Below are 27,695 nucleotides of genomic sequence, written 5' to 3' on the forward strand. Positions count from 1 at the left end.
TTAATTATCCAAAGCAGAAGCAGCTAGATCCCAGCACAATGTGTTGTTTAAATATTCACCTCGAAACTAAAGTGAAAGACAAAAGGCAGAAATTTGCAACACTTACTTCCCTAAATCTCTGCTATTATAATCAGCCACTGGGTGGGGCAGTGGCAGAGCACACCTTTAATCCCAGCACTTGAGCAGCAGAGGCAGGCAGATCTCTGAGTTCAAGGCTAGTCTGTTCTACAGAGTGAGTTCCAGGACAGCCAGAGCTACAGAGAAAGACACATATACATACATGGATGGATGGATGGATGGATGGATGGATGGATGGATGGATGGATGGATAGATGGATGGATAGATGGGTGGATGGGTGGATGGGTGGATGGGTGGATGGGTGGATGGGTGGATGGGTGGATGGGTGGTTGGGTGGTAGATATACATATACATACTATATAATCTTTAAAAAATAATAAATAGACACTATATGAATAATCCTTAAATAAATGAGAGGTTAATGGACCAAAATTTACTAATCTACTGTGCTTTGTCTCAGAACATTAACAAAAGTGACAACTGAACATTGGCAGACTTCTACCAACTTTGTAAGTTGATCATTTCTAAGGTGCCATGTACCTTTATCTGCCATGTACTATTATACTGAACACTAGATTCAGCAATGGATAACAGTCTACCCACAAGATGCCATTGGGTGGGAAAGGGCACACAGTGTTTGCAAAGTATGACTGGCTAGATATGAATCCAGTCTTCTGCAAGAACAAAGGACAATACATAAACTATTGCCATTCAACAAAGGCCTTGAGATGGGACTATATAATACTACAGAAATAAAGAAAGGTAGTGAATACTTTACTAGAAGATCTGGTTAAAAATAGGTCTCTTGTGTGAATCCTTGTGTCTGTGTATCTCCAAGTGTGTCTGCAGATGCAAGTGCACATGTGAACCTCCTGTGGAAGGCAGGGGACAATCTAGGGTATTGTTCCTCAGGGACTGTTTAGAATGGGTTGTGGTTTTTAATTTTAATTTCATGGAAATGGGCACTTTGCTTGCATATATGTCTGTGTATCCCATGTGTGCACTGCCCAGGAAAGAGAAGATGATATGTCCTCTGGTACTTTAGTACCAGAGGGAAGGCCACCATGTGGATGCTGGGTATCACAGTCTGGTCTACTGGAATAACAACCAGTGCTTATAACTGCTAAGCAATCTCTCCAGGCCCTTGACTGTTCTGAGACAGGCTAGGCTAGCCAAGGAGCCTGAGATATTGATTAGTCTCCACCTCCCATGTGCTGGAATTCTAAGTGGTGGTCACAATGCCCAGCACGTTTAATATGGGTTCTTGGGATCAATAACAGTTCTCTAAACTTACAAAGTCTATTATTTGCTGTTGTATTGCTGGGATAAAACACCAAGACCATGGCACATTATAGAAGAAAGGAAATAGGAAGCTGAAAGAGCAGACTTAAAACGATATGAGGTTTTGAAACTTCAAAGCCCACTTCTAGTGGCATACCTCCAGCAAGACCACATCTCAAAAGCCTCCCTGAGCAGCCACCAACTGGGGACCAAATCTTCAAAAACGTGTACTATGGGGGGGGGGGGTCATCTCATTCCAACTATCACACAAGGCAAGCACTTTATGAACTGACTACATCTCCAGCCGTCAAAACCAGCTCTTAAGAGGTGGGGATTAGAAAGTAGAAAAGCATCAACATTAGACACAGATAGGTGAAACAGCTGGTGCACTAAGAACTGCATAGCTACATTACAAATTCTGTGAGTGGGAAGAAAGTAAACAGAAAATCAATAGAAATCAGAATATGAAATGCACATACACCACACTAAGGAAGCTACCAACTGGGCTAGTGAGTTTTCCAGTTGGTGTAATATATGCCTGAGAAATATCAATTTTAAAAGAGGGAGGTTTATTTTGGCTGAGTTTCAGAAATTTCAGTCTGTGATGTCTTGGCCTTATTTCTTAGGGCCCACCTCACCTCACAAGGCCTAGAAGTAAAAGACAAAGGAAGAGGGGAGGCTGAGAGGCCTTATTCCCTCCAAGGCACAGTAACATCCTTTGTTGTTGATGCTGTTGTTGTTAAAACTAGAACCCACACACTAAAAGTTCTTCCATCCTTCTGTAGTATCATGGGCTGGGAACTAAGCTCCAGCACAAAAAAAGAAAAAAGGTATTTGGGGGAAACATTCAAAGTCCATACCACTGCAATAACAGGTAAAAGGAATTCACTACTGAGATAGAAAAAATAGTTAATACACTGGAGCACCTGTAAGGAAGACACAAATAGCCTGAGAAAATTACAGAAAGAAGCAAGGTTCAGAAGGACTTCTGTGAAAGAATACATCTTTCACATTCTGCTCCAACCTTAAAATATAATCAAGAATGACACACAGGGAGAATGTTAATAGAATTGTTCAAAAAGGTATGTTTATAACACTCAGGTACACTGAACATGTTATCTACAAGGCACTTTAAAAGATAAAATATAAATCAGATATGATGACTCACACCTGCAATCCCAGCACCCAAGAAGCTGAGGCACAAGTAATTTGAGTTCAGGGCTAGCCTAGGCAACACGCCTAGAATGCAGCATGAGGCTGCTGCTGTCTCAGTTTCTTTCTGAATCCATAAAAAGACAAAACAGAGGCAGAATTATCTCTCCTGTTAGTAGACAGGCACAAGAGAGCATCTTGGAAACAATCTTGAAATTATTCAGTTGTGGATTATTTTTAAATCTCAAGATTTTCTAAAACTATTCCTTTCTAACTTCATTTCCTACGACTTTCATGTTTAGTGCGTGCTTCACTCTAGACAATGTGTTATCCATATAAATACAGCATTGCTTTCTCTGTATTTACACACCTTTATGAGAGAGGTTCACACAAGCACCCCACATGCTCTAATCCTATCTGCCCTGCCCTTCAACACTGCTGTCTCCTTCTCCCTCTTGTATTTTGAGACAATTGTTATGTAATGTTTGGCTTTCCTCAAGCTTAAAACAATCCACAAACCTCAGCCTCCTGAGTTCTGTGATCACAGTAATGTACCACCACACCTGGCTTATCTCTTTCCAAAGGCTATTTTTAATTCCCACAATTTTAACCTCCAATTTCCACTTTAATTGATTCGATGGGACAGAATACTACCAGTTAAATGTTAATTTATGCATTCCAGAAGAACTTAAAATTATTTAAAAGAGCCTTAACTCATGTGTCCAGGTAACTCCTCCCCTTCAACTCCAGCTCATCCTCTATTCACTATGTAGGTGTGATGACACACCTACAGCAGTTGGCTACTGTCCTTTACTGAGTGTCTGCCTCACTTACTGAGTGGAAGCTTTCACTTCCTCTCCACTTTTTAATCTCTTCTTGCCAACAGAATTTTTAATTTCTATTCAGTTGTGTCAACTTGTGTTTGAAAACGTACTTTGACAGGCTTTTAACAAGCTTCATGAATTTCAGGGGAAAAGGGATTCTTTTGTTCCCTACAAGTAAGTATTCATTGTAAGACTTAACTATTCTAACATTGTTTTATAGCTATTTATCTAGTGTGTGTATATGTAAACCAAAATGCAGGAACTTGGGGCAATTAGTAACATCCACGTCAAGAGAAAAAAAGTAGCAGTAGGAAGTTCTCTTCTGGATTCCATGGCCTCACCAGCCACATCGTTGCATAAGCTTAAAATACTAGGCATGAATTCTGTCTTATTGTGCAAGCCTAATGTCCAATGCAGTAGCAGTTGGTTACCCCAGGATATATATGCCACTACCGCACCTTTGGGAATATACTGCCATTCTGGTCACCAACTGACATGCCAACATGAATGGGACAAGATCTCAAAAGGCCTCATCCCTACAAGAAAAACTCAGGTAAGCAATAGCTATTGAGGAAGAAGCAGTCTTCTCAATGGACAAGTCTCCAGATAGATTATCCAACCCAAGAATTCAGCCCTAAATACATATGAGGAACTTTAAAAGAACACAGCAGGTTGTACTTACATATTTGTTTTATTCATGGAGGGGTACAACAATAATAATTACAAGAGTATTAATTTGAAAAGGAACAGGGGAGCAGGACACTGGAAGGGTAGGAGAAAGGAAGAGGAGAGGAAATAATGTAAATACAAACCACATACATGAAATTTAAAACTAAATTTAAATGTTAAAAAAGAGAAGAGAGAGTAAACACATGGTTAAACAAATGCATACTTATGCTCAGCTTGCTTTATCCACATTAATACAGTTCACGATTCCCTTGCTAAGGGGTGTATGTAGGGTGTGGGGTGTATGTGGGTGTGGGTGTGTGTGTGTGTGTGTGTGTGTGTGTGTGTGTGTGTGTGTATGAGTGAGTGTGAGAGAGACAGAGACAGAGAGAGACAGAGAGACAGAGAGACAGAGATCCACAGCTCACATGTGAAGGTCAGAGGACAGTTCGCAGAAATCAGCCTCTTCCTTTCACAATGTAAGTTGCATGATCAAACTCCAGCCATCAGGCTTATCTGATGAACCATTTTAATATACCCAATACTAAACTTTCAGGGGGGTGTGTGTGTATGTGTGTGTGTGTGTGTGTGTGTGTGTGTGTGTGTGTGTGTGTGTGTGTGTTATGTGTACTAGTTAGCTTTAACTATCAACCCGACACAGCCTCAAGTCATCTGAGAGAAACACTCTGATTGGTGAATTTCCTAGATCAGACTGGCCTGTGGGCATTACTATGGCAAAATTGTCTTGATTATGAATTGATGCATAAGGGCCCAGCTCTTATTGTGATGGACTTAGATTGTTTAAGACAGGTGGTCCTGGACTGTATAAGCAAGCTAGATAAAAATGAGCCTGTGAGTAAGCAAGCCAAAGAGTGAGCCAGCTTCCTGCTTCAAGTTTCAACCTTAACTTCTCTCAAGGATGGACTGTGACCTAAAAGGGTTATAGAAATAAATCCCTTTTCCTCAAGTTGCTTTTGATCAGAGTATTCTATGCGAGTATATATAAGCATGAAGTAGCCACTGTCTCTCTGCTCTTGACTGTAGATATGATTAGCTGCTTCATGGTCCTACCATCCTGACTTCCCTAACTGTCTTAGTTACTTTTCTATTTCCTTAACAAAACACCCCAATCAAGGCAACTTAAGAAAGACAATTTTTGAAGTGGGGGGCTCACAGTTACAAAGGATTAGCTCCATGACTGCCATGGCAGAGAGAATGGCAGCAGGAAGGAACTGAATTGGAACAGTAGCTAATAGCTTATACCCTTATCCACAGTAGGAAGCAGACAGCGAATGGAAACGGCCTGGGCTTCTGAAACCTTAAAGGCGACAACCAATGACACAACTCCTCTAACAAAGCCACAACACCTAATCCTTCCCAAACAGTTCTACAAGCTGCTGACCAAGTTTTCAAGCATTAAAAACCTAACGGAGGCATTCTCATTAAAACCACCACACCTACTATGATGAACTGAGACCTAGAACTGTAAGCTAACAAACTGTCTTCTCTTTTTATGTTCCTTTTGTCAGGATACTTTATCAAGCAATAGAATAAGAGGTAAGACGTGTGTACTATAGATATTTTAACCTAACACTTAACAGATAAAACATCTAAAGTAGTAGTTCATTTGCCCTCCAAGAACATCTTTTGAAGTGGTATTCTCAACCACTTAACCTTTTTTTTCAAGACTGTTGAAAAGTAACAAAGAAATGTTAACAGCAGTTACCTCTGACAGAGATACTATAAATTACTTCAAATTTTTAACCTATATATTGTATAATTTTTCTACATTACTATTCAAATGGTAGCTTTTAAAAATCAAGTTTACAGGTGAATAGCTAAGAAACAGCAACTGGCAATTGGGTGGTATTTCTTAGTACAGCAAGGAATCAAATGACTTTCCAAAACAAAGCGTGACTTAGATGCCATCAGCTCCAGTCCTCTGAATCTTCTGATGGGAAGTCAGTTTACCTAACATGAACCTTCTGAGGCAGACAGAGAGATCTAGCACTCGGTGTCATCCTGTGAGTTTTAATAGCCATAGAGCTATCTGATATCTCCACACTTCCTGGATTTCTCAGTCTGGTGGTGTTTATAGCACCCAGCATTCTCATGCATTGGCAAATGCTTATTAAACACTATTTGAACACTTAAATTATTCATAGATTTATCCAGATGTTTCCAAAACTAAGTTCTGTAAATAAAAGTGATTATTAAATGAGTACCAATTTACTACAAGAATATAAAATGAATCTGTGAGCTATTCCGAGTCACATTGAAAGCTTTTCAGACAGCATACTATTAGCTCTGCTGATTTGTTTTTATTTTTCCTAATTGAAATGTGGTCCATGTTATCAGGCCATCTGCACCATAACAAAACAACTCAGTAAACAAGACCAAGGCGGTGTTCTTTGTTAAGCGCAGCATCAGATTTTTTTTCTTACTAAAAACCATATCTTTTTAAACAGGCACTTTTTGATATAAAGACTGGAAACTTGGAAACAATATGTATACAAGATGCTGGTTCCCTCATTTACATATCTCAGCATAAATACACACCAAATTTCTTTACATAAAAACTGATGGTACCATACATAATTATGACTTTGTGTTGCTTTTTATACTGAAAACTTCCCAGCCTTGCCTAACTCATCAGCTGAATCAATGTACCATACTTAATAATTTCACTACAAACAGACATCTTCTTTGTTCTAAGTGTCTTGATATTTCACACCCTGCTGTAATCTCCTCATACATAGATCTTTGGTTTTCAAGCTATTATTCTAAGATGCGCTAGAAAGAATGGGCTTGTTATATGCTTGCACAAGTTTTCATTTTGATAGATACTGCCAAATGATACTCCAAAAAGTCAAGCTGATAGATATTCCTATGCCTTCGCAAACACTATCAACTAACTATCTTTTCGGTTTTCCTATTTTGACAGATTAAAAATACCCTCCTTATATTTTATAATTTATATGGAGAGATTGAACATCTTCTCGGGTATGTTGCCTTAGAAATTCGTGGGTAAACTGCCTACTCACAAAAAGTAATTTTGGGGGGGTTTTATCTTTCTCTTAATCATTTGTTCATGTTCTTTACATGCTGATACGAAACCAATATTTTCTTCAGAGTTTTTAATTTCTTGGGACTGTATTTACTTGGTCCCCTTTACTAACCTATAATTTTCATTAGTACATGAAAATTTCTCTTTTGAATAAAATCTCTAGTTTAAATGAAAGAACTATTATTCTGATACTATTTTTAGCATTATTACCTCAGAATATTATTCTAAATAGCATATTATCTGGGGTAGTAAGAAAAAATAAGTTTTTCTGAGTAGAGAATTCCACTCTTAATGCTTCAATATTAATTAACTTAAAGTTTCTCATAATTCTCAATATAGAGCCCACTCAGACTATTGAATGTACAGGCGTGAGGAGAGCTGTGATGGCCACTTTTTCCTAACTTGGTCTTCAATCACTACATCGTAGCTTAGTAGCTTTTAGGAGTACCTTCAGAGCTGAATACAATGGGGAGGAAGGAGAAGCTGAAGGAAGAAATTATACTCAAATAAACTGTCACCTGCACCCCCACCATCTGGAAAAGGCATGGTATCCAAGCACTGCCCATGACTTCTACCAGAAACTTTTATGTCCCTTCCTTAAAGGTTAGTACTATATATATACCTGCATATATATATATATATATATATTATATATATATATATATATGCATATACCCTGTTGGAGTAACTGCACATGTATATGGTCCCCTTAAACTCCCCATGCAAGACAATTCTGACACCCTGAGAGGTCTACAGTTGGCACAAATCTGGTTCCAGTATTAGTCTAATCTCTTTCCTTCTTTACCACTAAAGTATTCTCACCACTTAGCTTTAGAACCTACCAAGTGCATGAAGTAGGCTTCCAGTGTCTTATGTCTCCAAACTAGAAGGGGCACACATTCACCTCTAAGAAGTTTTGAGGAATGTCCACCCAGGTTGCTCAAGTCCTTCATACTAGGCCAGATGATGCCATGCAATGCAACACCATCTCAGAGAAGGACCCTGTGACCAGCATCCCTGTGAAACACCATCTCAGAGAAGATGCCTGTGTTCATTGTAGCATTGTAGTGGCATCTAGCCTTGCCATTGTATCTGTGTTAGTGGCCACACCCCTTTTGGCATGGCTTCAGGTGTGTACATGACCAGTATGAGGTGGGGAGGTGGGCGCTCTCTCTCTCTCTCTCTCTCTCTCTCTCTCTCTCTCTCTCTCTCTCTCTCTCTCTCAGGTCATAGATCAGATTGGGAGGGCAGAGACTGCTTCTTCTGCAGCTGGACCACTACAGCAGTTCTTCATTATTATCTGTCAGTTGTTCCCCAATAAAACACCCATTTATCATTTATCTTGGGTCTAGTGAACTCATTATCCACCACCTTCAATTTCCACATTAAGCCTGACAAAAAATTTAAAAAGGGATTCTAAAAACAAAAGAAAAAAGACAAGCACAGCTTCTTGGTAGCAGCATTTCCTTGGGTGGGTTCTGTTTGCTGGAGACAAGCAGGGGCTCGAGGCCCCTTCTTCTCCCTCCCCCGCCTTCAGTCCATCATCTTCTCAGAGAAGACCCTTGCGTCCATCATATCCTTTATAATTATCAACAGAGTCTCAAAGCAGATAGCAACCTAATAATAGGACAATCCATTTCATGATCCTTCCCATAGCTGTGCTGTTCATAGTTTTCAACCCAGTCTTCAGACTGATGTGAAAACTTTGACAATAAAACAAAAGCACAATTTCCTCCAATCTTATTTTTACTGTTTACTGATACCAAACCACTTCCATATACATTGTCGGAATAGAAACAACCATAATATATAATCTGTGTCTCATTTGTGAGTAGGACTTAACACTGTCTTCTAACTTCCAAATTATGTATTTTTATATAAAAAGGGGTTCCATCAAATCCCCTCATCACATCCCCCTTATTCATACGCATACCTTGGATTTTGTGTTATACCTAAATAAAAATTATGTAAATATATTTAAAGCATTTCTGTCCATTCCTTCTTTATAGTGTATTAGTTTGTGTTTGAATGTTTTGTGATCATATATCACAAGAAAAGTATTACAGAGCACTGTTCATATGAGGTGTATTTTTAAATTATAAACCTTTTTTTCTTTTAAGTAGACCAGAAAGGGCAATAAGACAGAGGAAAAAAATCATTCAATGTAAAAGACTGCTTCAATAAATGATACTTTATCTTGTTAAATTGTATCTTTGATTTTAATAATTTTAAATATGAGCATCTGAATAAATGAATGGTACTTGGTATGTCACTTGATTACTAAACAAGTTGATCTTAGAATATGTAATCATTTTATTTTGATTATTGAAACAACCTCCTGCCCTCAGAAAATTTTCAAAAATGATAGAAGGAAATGTACAAAGATCATGAGTTATGAAATCTAAATAGTAAGAAAACAAAATGAGATACAAAACCAGTCCTAACTGATTCTCCACTAAAAGGCAACTGGACAGGATATATAATTTAGGGGAGATAAATTTACCAACTGAAAGGTAACACCAAATATTATTATAAGTAACCAGATAAATAAAGGAAAAATCCAAAATACAAGAAGTTATATGAATCCCCATTTAAATACCTCATACATATAAAGTGTTTAAACTCAATGTGAACATTTTAACTACCATTAGAAGTACAAATGCATCAATCAGCAAGTATTCTTATTGATAGTATCTGTCGTAAGAGGAGGCTGTCTGCATTAGTATCTGCAAATAGGCCACAAACTCAGATGTGGCATTCTACTATCTCCCAGGCTCCTCAGGAAAAGGGAAAACTATCATGTCACAGCTGGTATTCCTAGCCCTCATGAAAAATTCTTGTCTATCACATCAAGTAAATGGACAACTACATGAAGTTTGAGGACTCTTCAGGTAGACATCATATGGTGCTAAGGGCATTTCCAGTAATAGGACTCTATCAATTACTAAGATGCTTGCATTTGTACACAACCATTGTGTATTAGCTTGTGTGATAATGTCTTTTCATGAAGTACATATTAAATCATGTTGTAACATACATGTTGTACAGTGCATACTACTTATCATGTTGAACAGCTGAGTTTTTGAGTCTCCAAGAATCACATTTGAACACTTTGAATAGGGATCCCTCTTGTATGGATGATCTATGAATGAATTTCACTCATGTCTTTATGTGTTTGGCCTCGAAGTATAACATTCGATGGCAAGACCAGGGCATCTCTCACTCTGGGCCCTTGATCATTAGTGCAGTTGGAAAAGACAGTGAAAAGACTGGAATGAAACAGTTTGTTCAACCTGAGCCTTCATGGATGGAATATGGCTAAATAGAGGGCAACAGCTGGTTGGTGTGACAATAATGAAGAACCAGACCGTGGAAGAGTAAGAAAGGGCTAAAACAGTTGAGTGTCCTTGGGGTGGCAAGGTTATCTAGATGGCACATGGTTCAATCCTCAGAATTGGAACCCAACAAATAATAATAATAAACAAACATTTTAAAAACCAAAAAATACACAGGTAGATATTTTTCAAAATCAAGATTTAATATCAAATTTGGAAAACTACAATAATTACAGCACAGTCTTGCAGGATACCAGAACATTCCTAAGTGAGTATGCTAAGTTCAGTTATAAAAGATAAAATGGAAGGGGTTTAAGCTTATAGATAGGAGAAGTAGAAGCAAAAGTGTAATTTTTAGTAGAAAAAAGGAAGTTGTAAAAGTCTTTAACACTTCACAATTTTTAAAAGTAATTTATCAGGTAATTTGTGGTCTACCTATGAATATTTTAGAGCAGAAAAAAATTATGTCCCATTTATGGCATAAATCCTCCAGGGTCAAATATAGTAAAAAGAAAAAAAAATCAAGAGATAACAGTAAGAAAACTGATTTGTAAAGATACAACCAAGTTTCTCAATGAAATGTTAATATATTAATTAAATTACATTTCCAATTATCATACTGGAAATAATATTAATATATTATATATAAAAATAAGGGGTCAGTGTTTACAAGCATACTGGCCAAAGTTTTTTTAAACTACTATGTCATGTTTTCTAAAATTTTTGAGGACTATAAATCAAAATAAAGGAATGGAGTCAGGAGCTTCTGTCACTGACTGCATAGACTAAGAAAGAAGATGGACAAATAAACCAACTCAGAGGAAAGAACAGCTAAGAGACAGAGGATAGATTCTTAGTTGCTGTCTGGACATAGCTATCTTGTCAGACGTACACCCAGTAGGATCTGTTTTCTCTGAGTCACTTCCAACTAAATTAGTCATTCCTAGGACAATAAGGGTACAATAAGGGCAGGGGGGATAACATTTTCATAACATTATTAGGGACATAAAAAGGAGGAATGAAGAAATTGAGTACTCTATGGTTCAGGAAACAGACATCTAGTCATAGAAATGGAAGACCAGACTACATTGTTGAGAAATGCCCCATGAGTGTGGTAGCTATATATGTCTGTTTCTGTGAACTGAATTCTAGGAATGCCAAGAGATGATTTTTCTTTTCTTTTAATGACAACAAGCTATTTTTGTTATATATCTATAACGCCAGAACTAAGAGAAGGGATTAAGAAGACAGGCAAAACTGTGGCTGATGTGCTAATCTAGCCAAAATAGTGAACTACAGGTTCAGTGAGAGATGGTATCAAAAAATAAAGGGAGACAGCAATACAGGAGAAATATACCCAACATCATCCTCTCACATTCATGTGTGCAACACAGGGAGGTGTTGAATCAAAATATGCATGTGTATATAACACACACACACACACACACACACCTGTAAACTTTTATAACTTTAGCTACTCTTGAATTTCACAATTTGAGCTGCATATGTCACTCTGAAAAACAAAGTATAGGCCATATGATGGAATCAAATAAGTTTTTGTATAGAATTGTAGAACAAAGCTTTAGCTTGTACCATCTATGGAACAAATGTATTCTTTGTTTCCAGTCATTAATGATGCTATTCTTCAGAACTTTTCAGTAACTTTTAGTTTAAGTATGTGCTTAAGTGGCTCCCCGCCATTTTGGTATTTTACTTTACTGTGGGATGTGTGCAAGTTCTATGTCCATACATTTTACAATGTTACAGAAATTAAAGGGCATAATTAAATCATGGATCAATTCCGAGACAAACTGAAAATGAGCACACCATAGCCTCTATTTCATCTTGTTACAGTCTTACTTCCATGACTGCTGCCTAATTTACAACCCAGTATGCTACTTTTTAAAACTAGTACAGTTTGTCCTTTTTTTCTCAATTTTTTATTTAAATTAGAAACAAAATTGTTTTACATGTCAATCCCAGTTCCCTCTCCCTCCCCGTCACCCACTAACACCCTACCTATCCCATAGCCTTTCTGCTCCCCAGGGAGGGTGAGGCCTACCATGGAGGGTTTTCAGAGTCTATCATATCCTTTGGGATAGGACCTACACCCTCCCACTTGTGTCTAGGATGAGGGAGTATCCCTCTGTGTGGAATGGGATCCCAAAGTCCATTCCTATACTAGGGATAAGTACGATCTAATACAAGCATGGCCAAGTTTATCTTTTAAGCTTCAGTAGTAGAAGCAGAAGCTAGGCAAGTGGAATTCCACCAGCAGACGCCCATAATCTAAACACTTTGCTTTGGCCTGTTGCCCTTAACCTATTTTTAAACTTGAAAAATTTGGTTGAGTAACTCTGCATTGTCCTCTTCCCATAGAATTTTTTTAACTGAATTACAGAAATTAAGAATAAAGTCAATTGGTAGAAAAATATAATAATAAAATAATGGAAGGAATAATCACATTGGATTCTTGCTGGATAAGGATGTCACAGAATAGTGTACTTCATATTTATTCTAGGTGATTCAGGTATCTGCACAAGGGGTCACATATTACTTTTCATGTTTCTGAACCATTTGGAAACAGAAGGTGATTAAAACCTCTCCGATGTCTGTGAATCCCATTTACATGGAGTGCATCACTGTAATTTTTTTAAATGCATTCATATTCAAATCTGAGAACCATGATTCTTAGCTCATCAGGCCTGCTTAATTGCACTAACATCTGCAATCAATTTAAATTCTTTAAGATAGTCTTTCACAGTGCTTGAAGTGATTTCATGCTGTGATAGATTTAACACACTCACTAATTTATAGACACACACAAGCAGATGAGACCTGTTTTTCCATGGGTGAGGTACAACACTGAAGGGCAGTCTGCATTTTCCACCTAATAGGGATACAGCAAATGACGCATGCTGCATAGCATACTGGAAATACATGAGATGACAGTACCATGCAAGCATAGCAGAAAGTAAAGCTAAAACTAGCATTTTATCTAAATCTATTTGTAAGTCATGGGCCATTTAGTAGTTTGATGAGAGTTTACAGATGCAATAAACTGCAAACTAGAGCTACCAGGTAAGCTATCCAGAAAAATGGTCCCCCTCAATCAATCATTACTCCTCCCCAGAAAATGGAGGATGAGGGGATATGAGAACCATTTTTAACCTAACTTACAACTTCACATGAAACAAAAAAATTCCAAAGGACTGGAGAATCTGGGTACATGGCAGAGGTATTTTAATTCTAGAAACTTCCAGGGTTCTCACAGAGGGAAAAAAAAGAAAACTTAGTAGATAGTGGTAAATTTTAATGGACTAAAAAGTACCACGGGATAACAATGGTATCCTCCAACAAGTCAAATTAAAGCAGCTGGAGACACACCACCAATTGTCACAAGACCTGCATACTATCAAAATCTGGGAAAAATGAAAGAAGCAAATAAAGTTATGGCAAACAGGAAAACTCAAAATGGCTAGGAGAGCTAATAGTGGTGTCTGAGGAGTTAGGTCACTGACAAAGGCCAAAGAGATTGGCCTGTGGTCATAGTAGTAGACTACAGAAGGTCCAGAAGATCTGAACAGGTTGGGCATCAATGTCCCATGAACTCGCAACACTCAGCTACCTCGGTTCCCAGTCAGGATTCAATTCTACCTGGATCAGAAAATGTGATCAATGAAATCAAAACTAGAACATTCCTACAAAAAGGAAGAATCTCTGTTGGACATCACAAAATGGACACCAGGGATAATCTGTCTGTGTGTGTGTGTGTGTGTGTGTGTGTGTGTGTGTGTGTGTGTGTGCGTGCGTGCGTGCGTGCGTGCGTGTGTGTGTGCGCGCGCGCGCTTCCATTTTTTGTTTTGATTTCTTTTTTATCTTAATGATTTTCCTCTTGTTGTTGGTTCTTTGTTTTGGTTTTTGATCTTTTTGATTTTCCTCTTTGAATTTCTTTCTTTTTTTGAGAGAGAATGGGTAGAAGTATGTGAAGTTGGGTGGGCAGGAAGTAGGAGAGGATCTGGAAGTAGTTGACAGAGGGGAAAAATATGATCAAAATATATTACATGAATAAAATGTTATATACATATTTTAACGTAACAACTTCAATATGACCACATACATTCAGCAAAAACAAAAGACAAAACAACAAATATTTAAAACAGAGTGAAACTATATGAGATGAAACAAAAGGATCTAACTACAAAAGATTTAAACAAAAAACTTTTTTAAATTAATAAAAGGTTTAAAAATTCACTTCAAGGTAAGAAACAGGACGATTATTCCCTGCTAGGTCCATGTAAAATGTGTAGAGGCCAATCTTGAAATGTTTAAGAGATAAAAAAAATAGTATCTCATGAAAAAAAAGTGGAAGGAATATAAGAATAAACATATCACTTGACACTCAAAGCTGAAATAGATGAAACATTTAAATCAGAATGAGATTACATGAAAGTGGACAGGAGGCTGGGCCCAAGGGATGGCAGAGAAACGGAGTATTAACAAAAACAAGTTTGTTTGAAAAGGCCATAATGAAACCTAATGTTGCATATGATTTTTAATGTATTTTATTTTTAATGAAAACTAAAATTATATCATTACCCCATTCCTCATCTTAAGGATTTTTAAGAAGAAAAACATAAAACATGTGGAGAATATATGGTAAGACATAATCAATGATTGATTCTAGGAATTTGTTTGATCTTGGAAGGCATTTTAATTATGAGTTTGCATTGTTTTTATAATAACCAAATGCAGCACAAATCTGGGAATGAACTCAGTAATATTTAGGGAAGAAAGTTAAGCTACCCAAACTTTTTCTAGTAAATACAATGGAACCCTTACAGTCACACAGAAGGAAGGGTAAACCAAAGTCAGAGAGAGCTGGCCAACTTCCAGCAGACTCAGAAACACCACTCCTCCTCACAAAGAACCAGCTTGCAAACTCGGCCTCCAGACTCAGCACCTCATGATTTTCATGGGTCTGCTTTCACTGCTGGGGACATAGCTTGGAGCCTGGAAGGCAGCAGTTCCCAAAACCTGTGGATCACAACCCCTTTAGGGGTCAAACAACCCTTTAACAGCGTCACCTAACACCATAGGAAAACAGAGATATTTACATTACGATCCATTGCAGTAGCAAAATTACAGTTATGAAGTAGCAAGGAAATAACTTTATGGCTGGGGGTCACCACAATATTAGGAAATGTATGAAGGGTCACTGCTTCCCTGTTCTATGGCCATAAATTACTACAATAAACATTATGAATGGAAAAACATTGGAAGATTCTTCTCTCTTGAAAGATTAAAAGGGCATAGTGTATGTCTTATTTTTAACAATCTTTTGTGATTCGGGAAAAGGAATCTTATTGTTGTGTAATTCCTATTCTAAATCAAAATTCTTTTAACACATTCTTTAATTGTTTATAAGTTCATCTGTAGTCTCCATGGCTTCTGTCACAGACTTTATTATTATCAAGCCATGGAGAAACTGTAACCTTGCTATAAACTCAACCACCCACAACAAAATAAGCCCAAACAGAAACACTGGCATCACAGACCCAGGGTGATATGCACAATTCAAAAACAAGAGAGGAGAAAGGGCCAGGTTCAGGCAGCAACTCAGCTAGGATATATCTCCATGAATCCACTTGAGGCCCAGGACTCTAGATGGCAGAACTACTGTCTGACAATGTCTGAAATATGCTTCAAGCTATAAGATGAGAGTTCTTAAGAACTATATTTGTGCATTTATCATTTATGTAGCACGTTGTGCTTTAATTACTAATTTTCTTGAAGAACAATCCTTAGAACTAAAAAGAAATTCCTGTGTTTTCTCCCAGATTTTCAATTTTTTAGACACTACACTATTGGGATTTCACTGTTTCATCACATCTACTTTTAATGTGTCAGCCTCCGGCAATGTAACCAAACAGAAGTCATGTCTGTATTTTCTAAAACACCTCTCCCCATTGACCATGATAAACACCAGTACCAACAACTGCACAGAGGGCCTTGCAGTACCAGTGTCAATTACAGTCTGGGGCCAGACAGTTGGTAGGGGGATTTTACCATGTTCTTTTAAATGGAAATGGCAATTTCTAGAATAGAACAGAATTAAGGATAACCTATGGCAGTCAGTGCATATGGCTGACCCACTGGGTCACTCAGAGAAGCATAGAAAGCACAAAGTACCTTATGTAGGAATGTACATTATTCGTAAACTTGCTTATACTGGGTCGTAGTCATTGCTCCACAAATCTAACCTCAATTCATCCTGAAACCTGTTGTAACCATGGCCACTCCCAGAAATATAATCCCCCACTTAGGATCTTTAAATCAAGGAAATAAAGATTTCCCAGAAACCTATCAAACCTGCCCTTCAGACTATAGTGAACAACCTGAACCACACATGCTAGGAAGTTTAAAAATCAAAACAAAAGCCCATCTGCCATTGTTGCTTCCTAATATGACCTGGTTAGTAAAATTTTAATAATTCTAGACTGCAAAAATTCAGTATAAGCATTCAGCAACCTAAACTCAAACGTATAATGTATTGTGAATAAGTTGAGTTTAATATTTTTTCTTCTATTCTAAAAAGTAACTTTGTTAGACCTTTTAGGGTTACTATTTGAAATCATGTTTGTCTTTTTTAAAACTTTTTTATTGTTATTTATTTGTGTGTGGAAAGGGGGTGAGTTAAGGTCCATGGCTGTGCCACATTACACTTGTGAATATCAAAGGACAACTGGAACTCAAGTCATCAGGCTTGGCAGCAAATGCTTTTATCCACCAAGCAAGCCATCTTGCTCGCTTCCCACAGCATCTTTAAATCAATTGCAGATGAGTATGAGATTCAAAAAATACTTAAGTTTAGTCACAAAAAATTAAAAGCAAATTCATAATACAAAAAATCTTAATAAACATATGCCTGACACAAATATCTTGATCACTGTAAACAGACCTGTGGTGGTGCTGGACAGATGGCTATGGTTCACAACCTATAAAATGTGAGTCCTACAGGGATTCTGCCTTTCTCAGTAACTTTTCCACAGTCATTAATATAAATAAAATGCAGGACAAAAATGCAACACTAATAAAATGTACTTCTACTTGCAGACCAGAAGTAAGTGGCTGGTCAGCTTGAACTTCCCATAATGTTAATCACCTGTCAAATTATTCAGGATGCTCCCAGGAAAAGCCATGATATTCTATTCACTAATTGAGTTAATGCTACACTCACAATCAAGATAACTAATCTTTTTCAGTCCTGATCATTTAATTACCTCATTCTAGTACATAAATCCCCCTTAGTTCAAAATGATTACAAGACTAAAGTAAATAAGTGAATGAAAGGATAATTCAAATAGACTTAGCCTTATAAAGTTCAAGTGGAGTTGATCTTGTCTTGTAAGTCTTTATTTTCTCCAATTCCAGAATTAAAATGCATTTATCCATAGGGTTTTTTAAGCCCATTGTAACTTGTCCTACTTATTATGTGATTATATCTAATAAATTTAGGCTTGTTAGGTTTAAATTTTCTTAACAGTCATCTTCCCTAGCTACTCCACAGGACACAATTCACCTATCCTGCTCTGAATTTTGTACACTGTTATTTCATGTGTTTTACCTGTGTGTTGTATTTAAGGTATATGTGAGCCAAATGGTTCCATTAACACAATAACAAGTGTACTTTGGTGCCATCTGTGTTCTCTAGAATCTTGACTAACAAATACTAAAAAGACATTACAAAATAAATGTCTTTTTTAAAATGTGGAAACACCCAAAGTAAATGTGTGTTATGTGATATCTTTCCTATACTTATTATGATAAATTTGATATAACAGTAGAGTGTGCTGTAATGATTTCAATTGAAGAATAAACAAATAACAAAGAAAGCTAAACAATTGCTAATACCACAGGTAGCCACCAGTGTCCAATGTTTTAAAAATGGAACAAACAACTTAATGGTGATAGAATGCCTGTATGACAAAGAAATTGCTATTTTTCAGCTAGAAAAAAAATAAATGAAAAATCAAAGACACACACACACACACACACACACACACACACACAATTCCTAAATGACAATCACATATCTTTAAGCCATATCACATATCTAAAAGCCACTAATATCATTATCACAGCATCTGAATAGAGACCCTATCAACACCAGGCTAGAAAAGGCATACTACTCATTGTGAGTAGTACTGAGGATGAGGCTGCTAAAACATGAGATATGTTTAAAAATTAAAATCACTTCAATCTTTCTTCCAAAAGAAAAAGCTCTGAGATACAGGATATCCACCAGATAGACAGAGATGAGGTATAAATAACTTATGTGCTTACAGTCTGGCCTTAGGTTAAAAGTGTCCAGTAAAAGCCAGTGTGATAAGGAACTTCTTTGTAATCAAATTATAAATTCAGCCAAAACCACTCTCTGCTGTCTTTCACTTCTTGGCTGACCTCCTGTCACAGTTAATGTCAGTTGTCAGCTTAACACACTTGGGAAAGAGGGACCTTTACTTGAGAAGTGACTATATCAGATTGGCCTGTGGGATTGTCTTTATGGTATTTCTTTTATTGTTAATAGATGGCAGACCCAGTCCACTGTGGGCAATATTATACTTGGACACTTGGGCTTAGGCTAAATAAGAAAGCCGGCTGAGCAATCCTTGGAGAACAAGCCAGTAAGCAGCAACCCTCCAGGGTCTCTGTTGCAGGACCTGCCCCCCAGATCCCTGCTTTAAAACTTAGGCTTTCTGCCCCTAGTTGGTTATTGTCGGTGCTTTATTAAAGTAAAAACAAAGCACTTCCATTTTATATTTTTCATCCAATCCCCATTATTCACAACTTCTATCGAGCTCATTTGTTTCTCAATGAAGTAAATACAAGTGATTCTGTGTGCCAATCAGTTTCTTAGTCATTATTTCTGCTCTGTTTCACGTGTCCTGGAAAAATTGGTCACTATAGGGAGATATAATGGTCTTAACAATACTGACATTTGTAATGTGTTAAAAGATGATTTTACCCATATAGGAAAATGCACACTGTGGAAATGAATATTGCAAATCCTAACTTAGATAGGTAGAGGAAATCTGTCTCTGAAGAGATCTGTAGTACAAATACAATCCCCATTTATAAGTAATACTGGAAATCACTGACCATCTTAATTCACTAATGAGGAGAGGAGAGGTCTCAGAACACATCACTTTGTTTCTAAGCAGTGAGGCTGCCCAAAACCCAAAACCCACCCCCACTAAAAAAAAAGTTAAAGAATAATACGGGAACTATCTTAAGCTAATTTATTATAATACTTGTTTCTAATTATGCATTCAAAAGCCTTCTGATTGCAGTTCTGCACAGGCCTAAGCACTTCATTAGACAAATGCATTGTTTTCCACACTGCATGTTGCAGCATTATTTTTCAACCTGACAGCTTTACTTACTGTCTTAGAAGCAGTATTAATGTACTGCATCACCATTTCTTTTTTGATACTGAAGTCCTTTTCCCGCAATGGTGCCTTTTTGTCTTCATTTAAATTCATATCTTCCTGGAAAACACAATTAAAATGTCTGATTTCAGAATCTAAGTAGAGCAGCAGTTCGACATACACTCTATGAAACAGAAAAATCAATAATTTGTGACTAAAGCAGCATTAATTGTTTTGCAATGATCTACACATGGTTCTGCCTGAAGGAAGGAGAGCTGGATAGACAGAAAGCATACTAGAAAATTTAACAGGTAAAACACTTACCAAAAAAGCTTTAAATTCACAGCAGGCTATTAAAATTATATTCACATCACTATAGATAATTAGACAGTTGCAGATTTCTGCCTTTCATAAGGTCATTAGGATTCAAAATTTCAATATATTTATTTATTTTACAACAGCTGCACCTGAAGCTATCTTGTACTGTTTTAAAGAGATAATCTGCATACTATAAAAATAAAAAGTAAATAAACCAGCACCTTGCAGGATAGCTACAAGCACATGCATAATATCAGATGCCTAATATTAATGCAAGAAAATGCTATAACACTCTATGGTTTTAATCCTTTCTGTCTATCCCTATCAAAAATATTAAGTAGTTAATTTACTGGATGGACTAAATAACATGAAAGTTGAGTTTCTGAATGAATACAAGAATTTGTGAATTAGAACAAGATAAATGTCTAAAATTTCTCAAAGGGTCTAAGCATCCTACATTTTACTGTAAGACTAATTATGACTAATAATCCAAGTAACCACATAAGCATAAGAATTCCATAAATTGCTTAAGAGTTTGTTGTGGTAAAAGATGGGAGGCTGAGGTAGGACAAAAGGACTGGTGAAGGAGGAGAGTTCAATAATTTCCTCAGGATCATAGCCCAGGGCCATACATAAGATGATTCAGAAAACAACTGCATATATATAAATTCTAGATCTACTACAAATGAATACATAGATTTCTCCCAAGAATTATATATTCATTCTTCAATGACACTCATTCATTTATCTGATACCAAACAATTCTAGTGCTTTAAAATAACAATTTTTTTCATTTCATATTGATAGAAATATTTACACTGGAAATATTTACTCCCTGAGCACCAGGGAGGCTGAGGCAGGAGGATCATGCGTTCAAAGTCAGCTTAGACCATATAGAAATACCCTGTAGAAAGGGAAAACGGGGAGAGAGAGAGAGAAGAAATTTTGAGATTTAGAACACCCAGTTGGACAGACTGGCAAAAGGAAGTAATTAGTAATGCCCCTTCTTGGTCTAGTTAAGAGCCTAGGAAAATAACAGTTTATTTGCTTCCTTTCCCCCCTCTAAGCTAGTGTTTCTCAATAGGCTTTACCCTCACCTATAATTTTGAGGGGCCAGCAAGATGGCTCAGAGTCTTGCTGCCAAGCCTGACAACCTGAGTTTGAGCTCAGTGACTGGCTTAGCAGAGAAAACTAACTACCACAAGCCTTTCTCTACTCTCCACACATGCATTCTTCACACACATGCATCATTTTATGTGTACATATTGAAAAATTTTGACATTTTTGGAATTCCTGGGGACACTTGATTGTGGCAGTGACAGGGAGGATGACAACACCAACCAAAAAGACAAATTCTAAGAAACACTCCTCAGTTAATCCTATAAAAACAAAACAGGAGGTTGATGTAAAAAGGTGCCCCTTTAAAGAGGACTAGAGCTTGCTATGCAAACCTGGAGACCTGCATTCAATCCCCATGTAAAAGAGGCCATCAAGTTGTCCTCTGATCTTCACAAGTATGCTGCGGCATATGTATTCACATTGTGTAGTTTGAAAGATAGAGCTGAATGCTTGGTCACTAGGGATTGGCACTATTTGAAGGATTAGGAAGTATGGCTGTGTTGGAGGAAATAAGTGAAAGTAAATGGGCTTTGAGGTTTCAAAAACCCATGGAGTCTTCCCCTCTTCCTTCTGCCTCTTCGTCTGAAAGTAGAACTCTCAGCTACTTCTCCAGCCCCATGTCTGACTACATGCTGCCAAGCTCCTCCTCATCATAATGGACTGAACCACTGAAACTATAATCAAGTCTCTAATTAAATGCTATCTGGTATAAGAGCTGCCTTGGTCATGGTGTCTCTTCATAGTAATAGAACACTGACTAAGACACAAATCATATACACACAATGTGATGATGATGATGATGATGATGATGATGATGATGATGATGATGACGACAACGACGATGATGAAAAAATTATCAAAGCTCGGCCTCTATTCAATAGGATTAGACACAAAATGAAAAACTTGAAGGTAATATGTAAACTCATATAATAAGTATTACATGGGTTTAATGTACATTAAATATACCAGAAATTAACTATTCCATAGGATATAGCTGCACTGCCTTTTCCAAATTCTACCAACACAGTGCTTTTGTTACAGAACTGTAGAGCATGGATACCAAAACAGCACGCCAGCAAAGAAGCAGACTTCAGGGATATTCCCTTATGGTTCCTTGAATGGTCAGAACAACTGTCTGTCTCTATTAACATGCATGATTACATGGCATTATACTGAATTCTTAATTATGAGTTTAGGTAACTCATTTCTATAGATAATTTCAGTGGCTATAAGCCAGGCATAAAAAGACCAATAGTGTATGTTGTCACTCATGAATAGAAATTAAAAGCACTGATCTCCAAGGACATATACAGTAAAAGAGCACTTTGCCAGAGGTTGGTAAGGGTAGGGGGAAGAAAGAGAGCTGGTTAGGGGCATAAAATATATCAAGTTTTATCATTCTACAGTACAGTTGGGTAACTGTAATTCCTGATTTATTTACATTTTAAAATAAAAAAGGATTTAACTGTTTCTAGCACAAAAAACTGATAAATGGTTAAGGTTATAGAAATGTTAATTTCCTCACTTCAATCTTTGCACATTGGATGTATGTGCTGAATTCACACCGAAACTCATCATGACTGTCTACAATTATTAAGTGACAATTAAACATGACAAGAACTACACTGGAAGAAAGAGACAGAGTTAGGGAATAATTGTTATAGAAAGTAGGGAGACCTAGAAGTATCTATGACCTGTATTAAGTTACTTAAAACAGAAAGTTAAAAGATTTAATAGGCAAGAAACATAAAACTTTTTGGTTGAGCTAAAAGCAAATTAAAATTTCAAAATAGATAGTTGAAAGGAAAATAAAATCAAAGCTACTGCTTTCATTTCAAAGAGGTGTGTTACCAGATGTCATTCTTCCATGACTAAGAATGGTTGTGATAGCTGGTGAGCACACAGCTGGTAAGCAGTACAGAGAGGGTCTATGAGAGTACTTTCTGAATAACTGAATAACTTGAATCAATGGATTGAAGATTCACCCTCATCCAAGGGGGGAAGCACTATCCAATCGGTTGAAGGCCCAGAACATCAAAAGGCAAAGGAAAGCTGAACTTTCTCTATCAAGTGAGTACCCTTCTTTCCTCATCTTGCTTCTACAACTCTGGAAGTTGAGTCCATGTGTACTCCAATTGTACATTCTAGGTTCTCGGTACTGGGCCTTGCACTGGGAACCACTGGATACCCACTAGCCTCTCTCATTCTCTACTTGTAGAAGGCCTGTGCTGGGAATGAGGCTCCATAATTCTTTAAGACAGTTCCCTTAATAACAACACTTCCATGTGCCAATCTAGCAATTGGCATTCCTACTGGCTCAGCTGTCTCTGGAGACACTCACCTTGTGCACAATTATACTTGGTTGGGCAGTCTCAATGCTTTCCTCTGAGGGTTAATGGGAACTCTCCTACATAAGTATGGCAGTCATCATCCTGAGTAATTTGAGATGACAGAATCCCAATGCCCTGTTTTGTTTAAAGGGATAAGGGAATAGAGGAAGAAAATTGGACTTACTTAACCTCCCAACACAGAGCAAAGCCTGATGCAGCACCCCAGGCATATGACTACACCTACCAAGTTATTATTCTCTATATATTCAGGAGGAAAGTGCACTGCCATCAAAAACAAGGAGGGAGGCAGAAAAATAATGATATGGAAGTACACAATGCTGACTTTTCAAATAGATTTTTATCTATAGGAAAGTGTTAACAACAAAAACCCGTGAAGCAGTTAGCATCCAGTGCTGAGAAGTAATGAAGTCCCCAAAAAACACATAGGAAGTTTTGTCCTTGAAAATGCACAGCTACCTTTTTTGTTACAATTCCAGAGAGATAAGGCCTCTCAGATGACTATCTAGAAAATTGAGCAGGGTAAGATTGGGAAAGATAGAATCAACATGACACCAATTTTCATATTTCTTAGTTCATTTTCTCTTAAAATAATCAAGTCTCCATCTTCTTAGTTGAGCTTCCATGAAGGCAGTGAGTGAGTAGCCCCTGACCAAATGTAGTGGATGATGCGGACAATCTGAGGATAATGGAAGAGGGGGAAACAGAACAATAGCAACAGTGGAATGCCACTTCAATGTAAATTGCGACAGTCTGGACCTGGGGGGGGGGGGGTACCTGAAGAACATAACAATAAATCACTTAGGGGATCCTCATCACCTCAGGTAAACGTTGGCCACCCTGAAGAAACACAGATGTATGTGGTGGATGGAGCATCAACCAGAATCATTGTGACAACTAAAACTAATTTCCTTCATTAAAATGAGGTTTCTAATATAACTAAAAATTAAAAAGAACTCATATAGATTGCCTAAATGAGCAATATAAATCATTATAGATTAACTTATTCTTCCTTCCAAATTTAATATGTGATACCTTCTACACTGTAAATAAAGGCAGAAAATGACAGCGTAACTACAGATCTCTTACAGCCCCAATATGACAGCTAACTTCAATGTATTATTTCATCAAATGTGTATTATAGATAAAAGTACTGAATAGAAACAGCACAGAAGACATAATTATAACACTGGTAAGTAATTTGGTACAACTGTGCAAAACTGTTAATAAAAGGAAAACTAATAACTTTACAAAAGACAAACCCTAAAATCTCCACCTTCCATAATAGCCCAGGCTAACACCACCAGGGACATCAATGTACATATCCCCGATGATGTATGGGGAAGGATACATCTACTCTTATGATAGTCTTCCCAAAGCATTTTCAATCTAATTACAGGGAAGGACATAGGGGAAAAGAAAATCAGACAAACTCAAATTGAGAGCACTCTAGAAAACGAGGATTCTTCAAAAGTGTCAGTCATAAAAGATAAGGACCTGACATTGAAAGGAACAAACATGGGGACAAAATGCAAACTGTGACCAGATCCTGGACATGAAAGAGGGGTGGCTGGAAATACAGTCTATAGCTTAGTTAGCAGCATTAACAATGTTCACTCATTCTATGGATATTTAATAACTATCCAAATATTACAGAAGATATTGACACACAAAAATGCTGAGTGAAGGACATAGAAGAACTCTCTACTATTTATGTAATTCTTCTCTAAGTTTTAAGTTGAAAATAACAAGTTCTTTGAAAGGCAAAACTAAAGTACTTTAATAACAGATTTTAATGAACAATTCAGGAAAAACTGGGCAGGGATGGGGCGGGGTAGAACAGCCTTCATTTAAAAAGAAAAAAAAAAAAAAAAAGAACTTTGAAATCCTCTAAGATTGCCAAAACAGTACATGATCAGGCTGGGAGGAAAGAAGAAATGAAGACAAACTAAACTGAAGGCTGCTGCTGAAAAGACTTCAAACACAGGTACCCAAACACCATTCACAACTTAGGGCCCAGGTACCCCTTAAGACTTTTCCCAAACACAAAGTCCAAGGTTTCTACAAGTTACTACTGCTTCTGACTTCCAGCCTGCTCTGTGAGCTATGTATGCCACCCCTTTTCCATGCAACCTTTCCACAAAAGGCTCCTCAAACTTCTTTGATCTTAAGGAAGAAATAAATGGCTGAGTCAGGCTCCATATAAAACATTCATAAGCATCATTTTATTTTTGAGATAATCCCTCTGTTGATGAAGTTCAGGGGAAATTCTTCCAGTTGACTGTGATCATGCAGCTTGGACCTGAACTCTCATCTGTCTGGTCTGCCATGCTTGCTTCCATATTTTTTCTGTCTCTACATAAAGTTCATTACCTGAGGTTCAATACACTACAACCCACACTTATGCTGCCAATACCCCACGCTGACACCTGATAGCACATGCCTTGCCATCACCCACCAAGGCCCTGAATGTTCCTGGCTTACTTGCCACGAGCAAACTTCACTTTCCTTAGCTCCCATCCTCAAGGTCACAGCTGGTCCTTTTCACCATCTAAAAGCTGCCCTCCCTTAAATACCAGCTCCACACTCCTGCTCTGCCCCTGACATCCACCTTCCAACTTACAACTTTGCTTTCTTGCAAACCTTTTTCTTTATCCTTTACATTTTTGTTTCTCAGTTTTGCTGAAGATAGTGTCAAAATATTTACTTTGTGCCAATATTTTGACCAGAAAAAGAAAAAAGATTTCTTTTTCTTTATTTTTATGAAATCTCCACACTCCAGTATTTTCTGTCTTCATGCAGACCAGCTCTGCAATCAATTATTTCTACATTCACTAGAAGTCCCACTTGTTGATGGCCCCACAATACTCCACATGCATGGGAGAGTCGGCCCCTATAGCATGGGCCAAGGCGAGCAGGCTCCACACCTTATCTGAGGGGTGATGCTACAATGGCCCAGACCCACACCTTGGACCTTCAACTGAACCACCCTAACATCTACCACATGTACTATCTGCTGGAGTTCGTGAAGGGACTGGTCCACAGGATTTCCATGACTCTGGGCAACATCAGGATGTTCAAAAGATGTTTTTGTGAGGGTCCAGTGAGGATGTCATAGCACTTGAACCAAACCAATGACTCATTTGTAATGAACATTTTGTGGGTGGGGCTGATTGGACAAAAGGGTATACTTTGTGACACACTGCAGCACCCAATGCCACTAGGATGAATGACAATGTGTTGGAAAGATGGAGGAGCAAGGTGGTTTTCTTGTGTATGTTTTGTTTTGTTTTTGATTGATTTAGGAGGGTTCTTCAGGGGGGATACACTGCAGGGGCAAGGAGAGGATATGAATTCCCACTTGTCTTTCCTTTGCCCAATCTCGTAGGTCCATGTTTGCTTTACTCCATGTGACTTCCTTTTTAATGCAATTTGCTGCATATTTCATAATGGATAGTCGTCATTGAACAATTTTTAAGTGCAGAAATAAAACTTCTCATACAGAATCTGCCAATCCTATTTTAGAACAACCATGAGATGAGTGTAAATTCTGGAACACAGAGCAGGAGCCAATATATTTACAGGCCTAGCCTAGAGTACTAAGAAACTGCTACTCCTAGAAGACTCTCAAAAAGAGTGCCTCCAGTCAACAGGATAATAGCTTCAACCGCAAAGTCAGCTATTCAAGTCATGCTATAGAGAAGACAGGCTGAAATTCATCATGCCTGCAAAGGAACACAGTAGAAGCACACAGAACCTCAGTGACATTTAATCAAGGTCAGTGTGTGACTAAGCACTCACTGTTCAACAGCACCTGTGTAGGGTGAATGAGGCTGAGACTCCTCCCAAAAGACACTAAGTATGTGCTTTGCCTGGTGCAATGTACACCCAAGGAAAGAAACATGCCTTCTACTTTTCACAAGGTACTTAATGGATTGGGGGCAGGACCAGTCTGGAAACCAGGTCAAGCCAGTAGCAGCTGAGACACTCCAAAAGAGTGTCTCTATCAGTTGGATAAGGCCAGAGGTCCTATATGCCAAAACTTCACCATTTTTGCTGTTTTTAGATACACTAA

At 37.7% G+C, this 27,695-nt stretch overlaps 1 protein-coding gene across 8 annotated transcripts in view; it reads right to left on the reverse strand.

Annotated features, from left to right (window-relative positions):
- The window catches only part of Diaph3 (diaphanous related formin 3), a 437,024-nt gene that overhangs the window by 347,271 nt on the left and 62,058 nt on the right, over positions 1–27,695 (reverse strand). For all 8 annotated transcript variants that reach the window (XM_027394029.1, XM_027394028.1, XM_027394027.1 and 5 more), the window contains one exon: positions 19,851–19,955. In XM_027394029.1, coding sequence (XP_027249830.1) covers positions 19,851–19,955 — 105 coding nt within the window. The remainder of the gene's footprint in view (positions 1–19,850; positions 19,956–27,695) is intronic.

Source organism: Cricetulus griseus (assembly GCF_003668045.3).
Source record: "Cricetulus griseus strain 17A/GY chromosome 1 unlocalized genomic scaffold, alternate assembly CriGri-PICRH-1.0 chr1_1, whole genome shotgun sequence".
NCBI classification, from domain to species: Eukaryota; Metazoa; Chordata; class Mammalia; order Rodentia; family Cricetidae; genus Cricetulus; species Cricetulus griseus.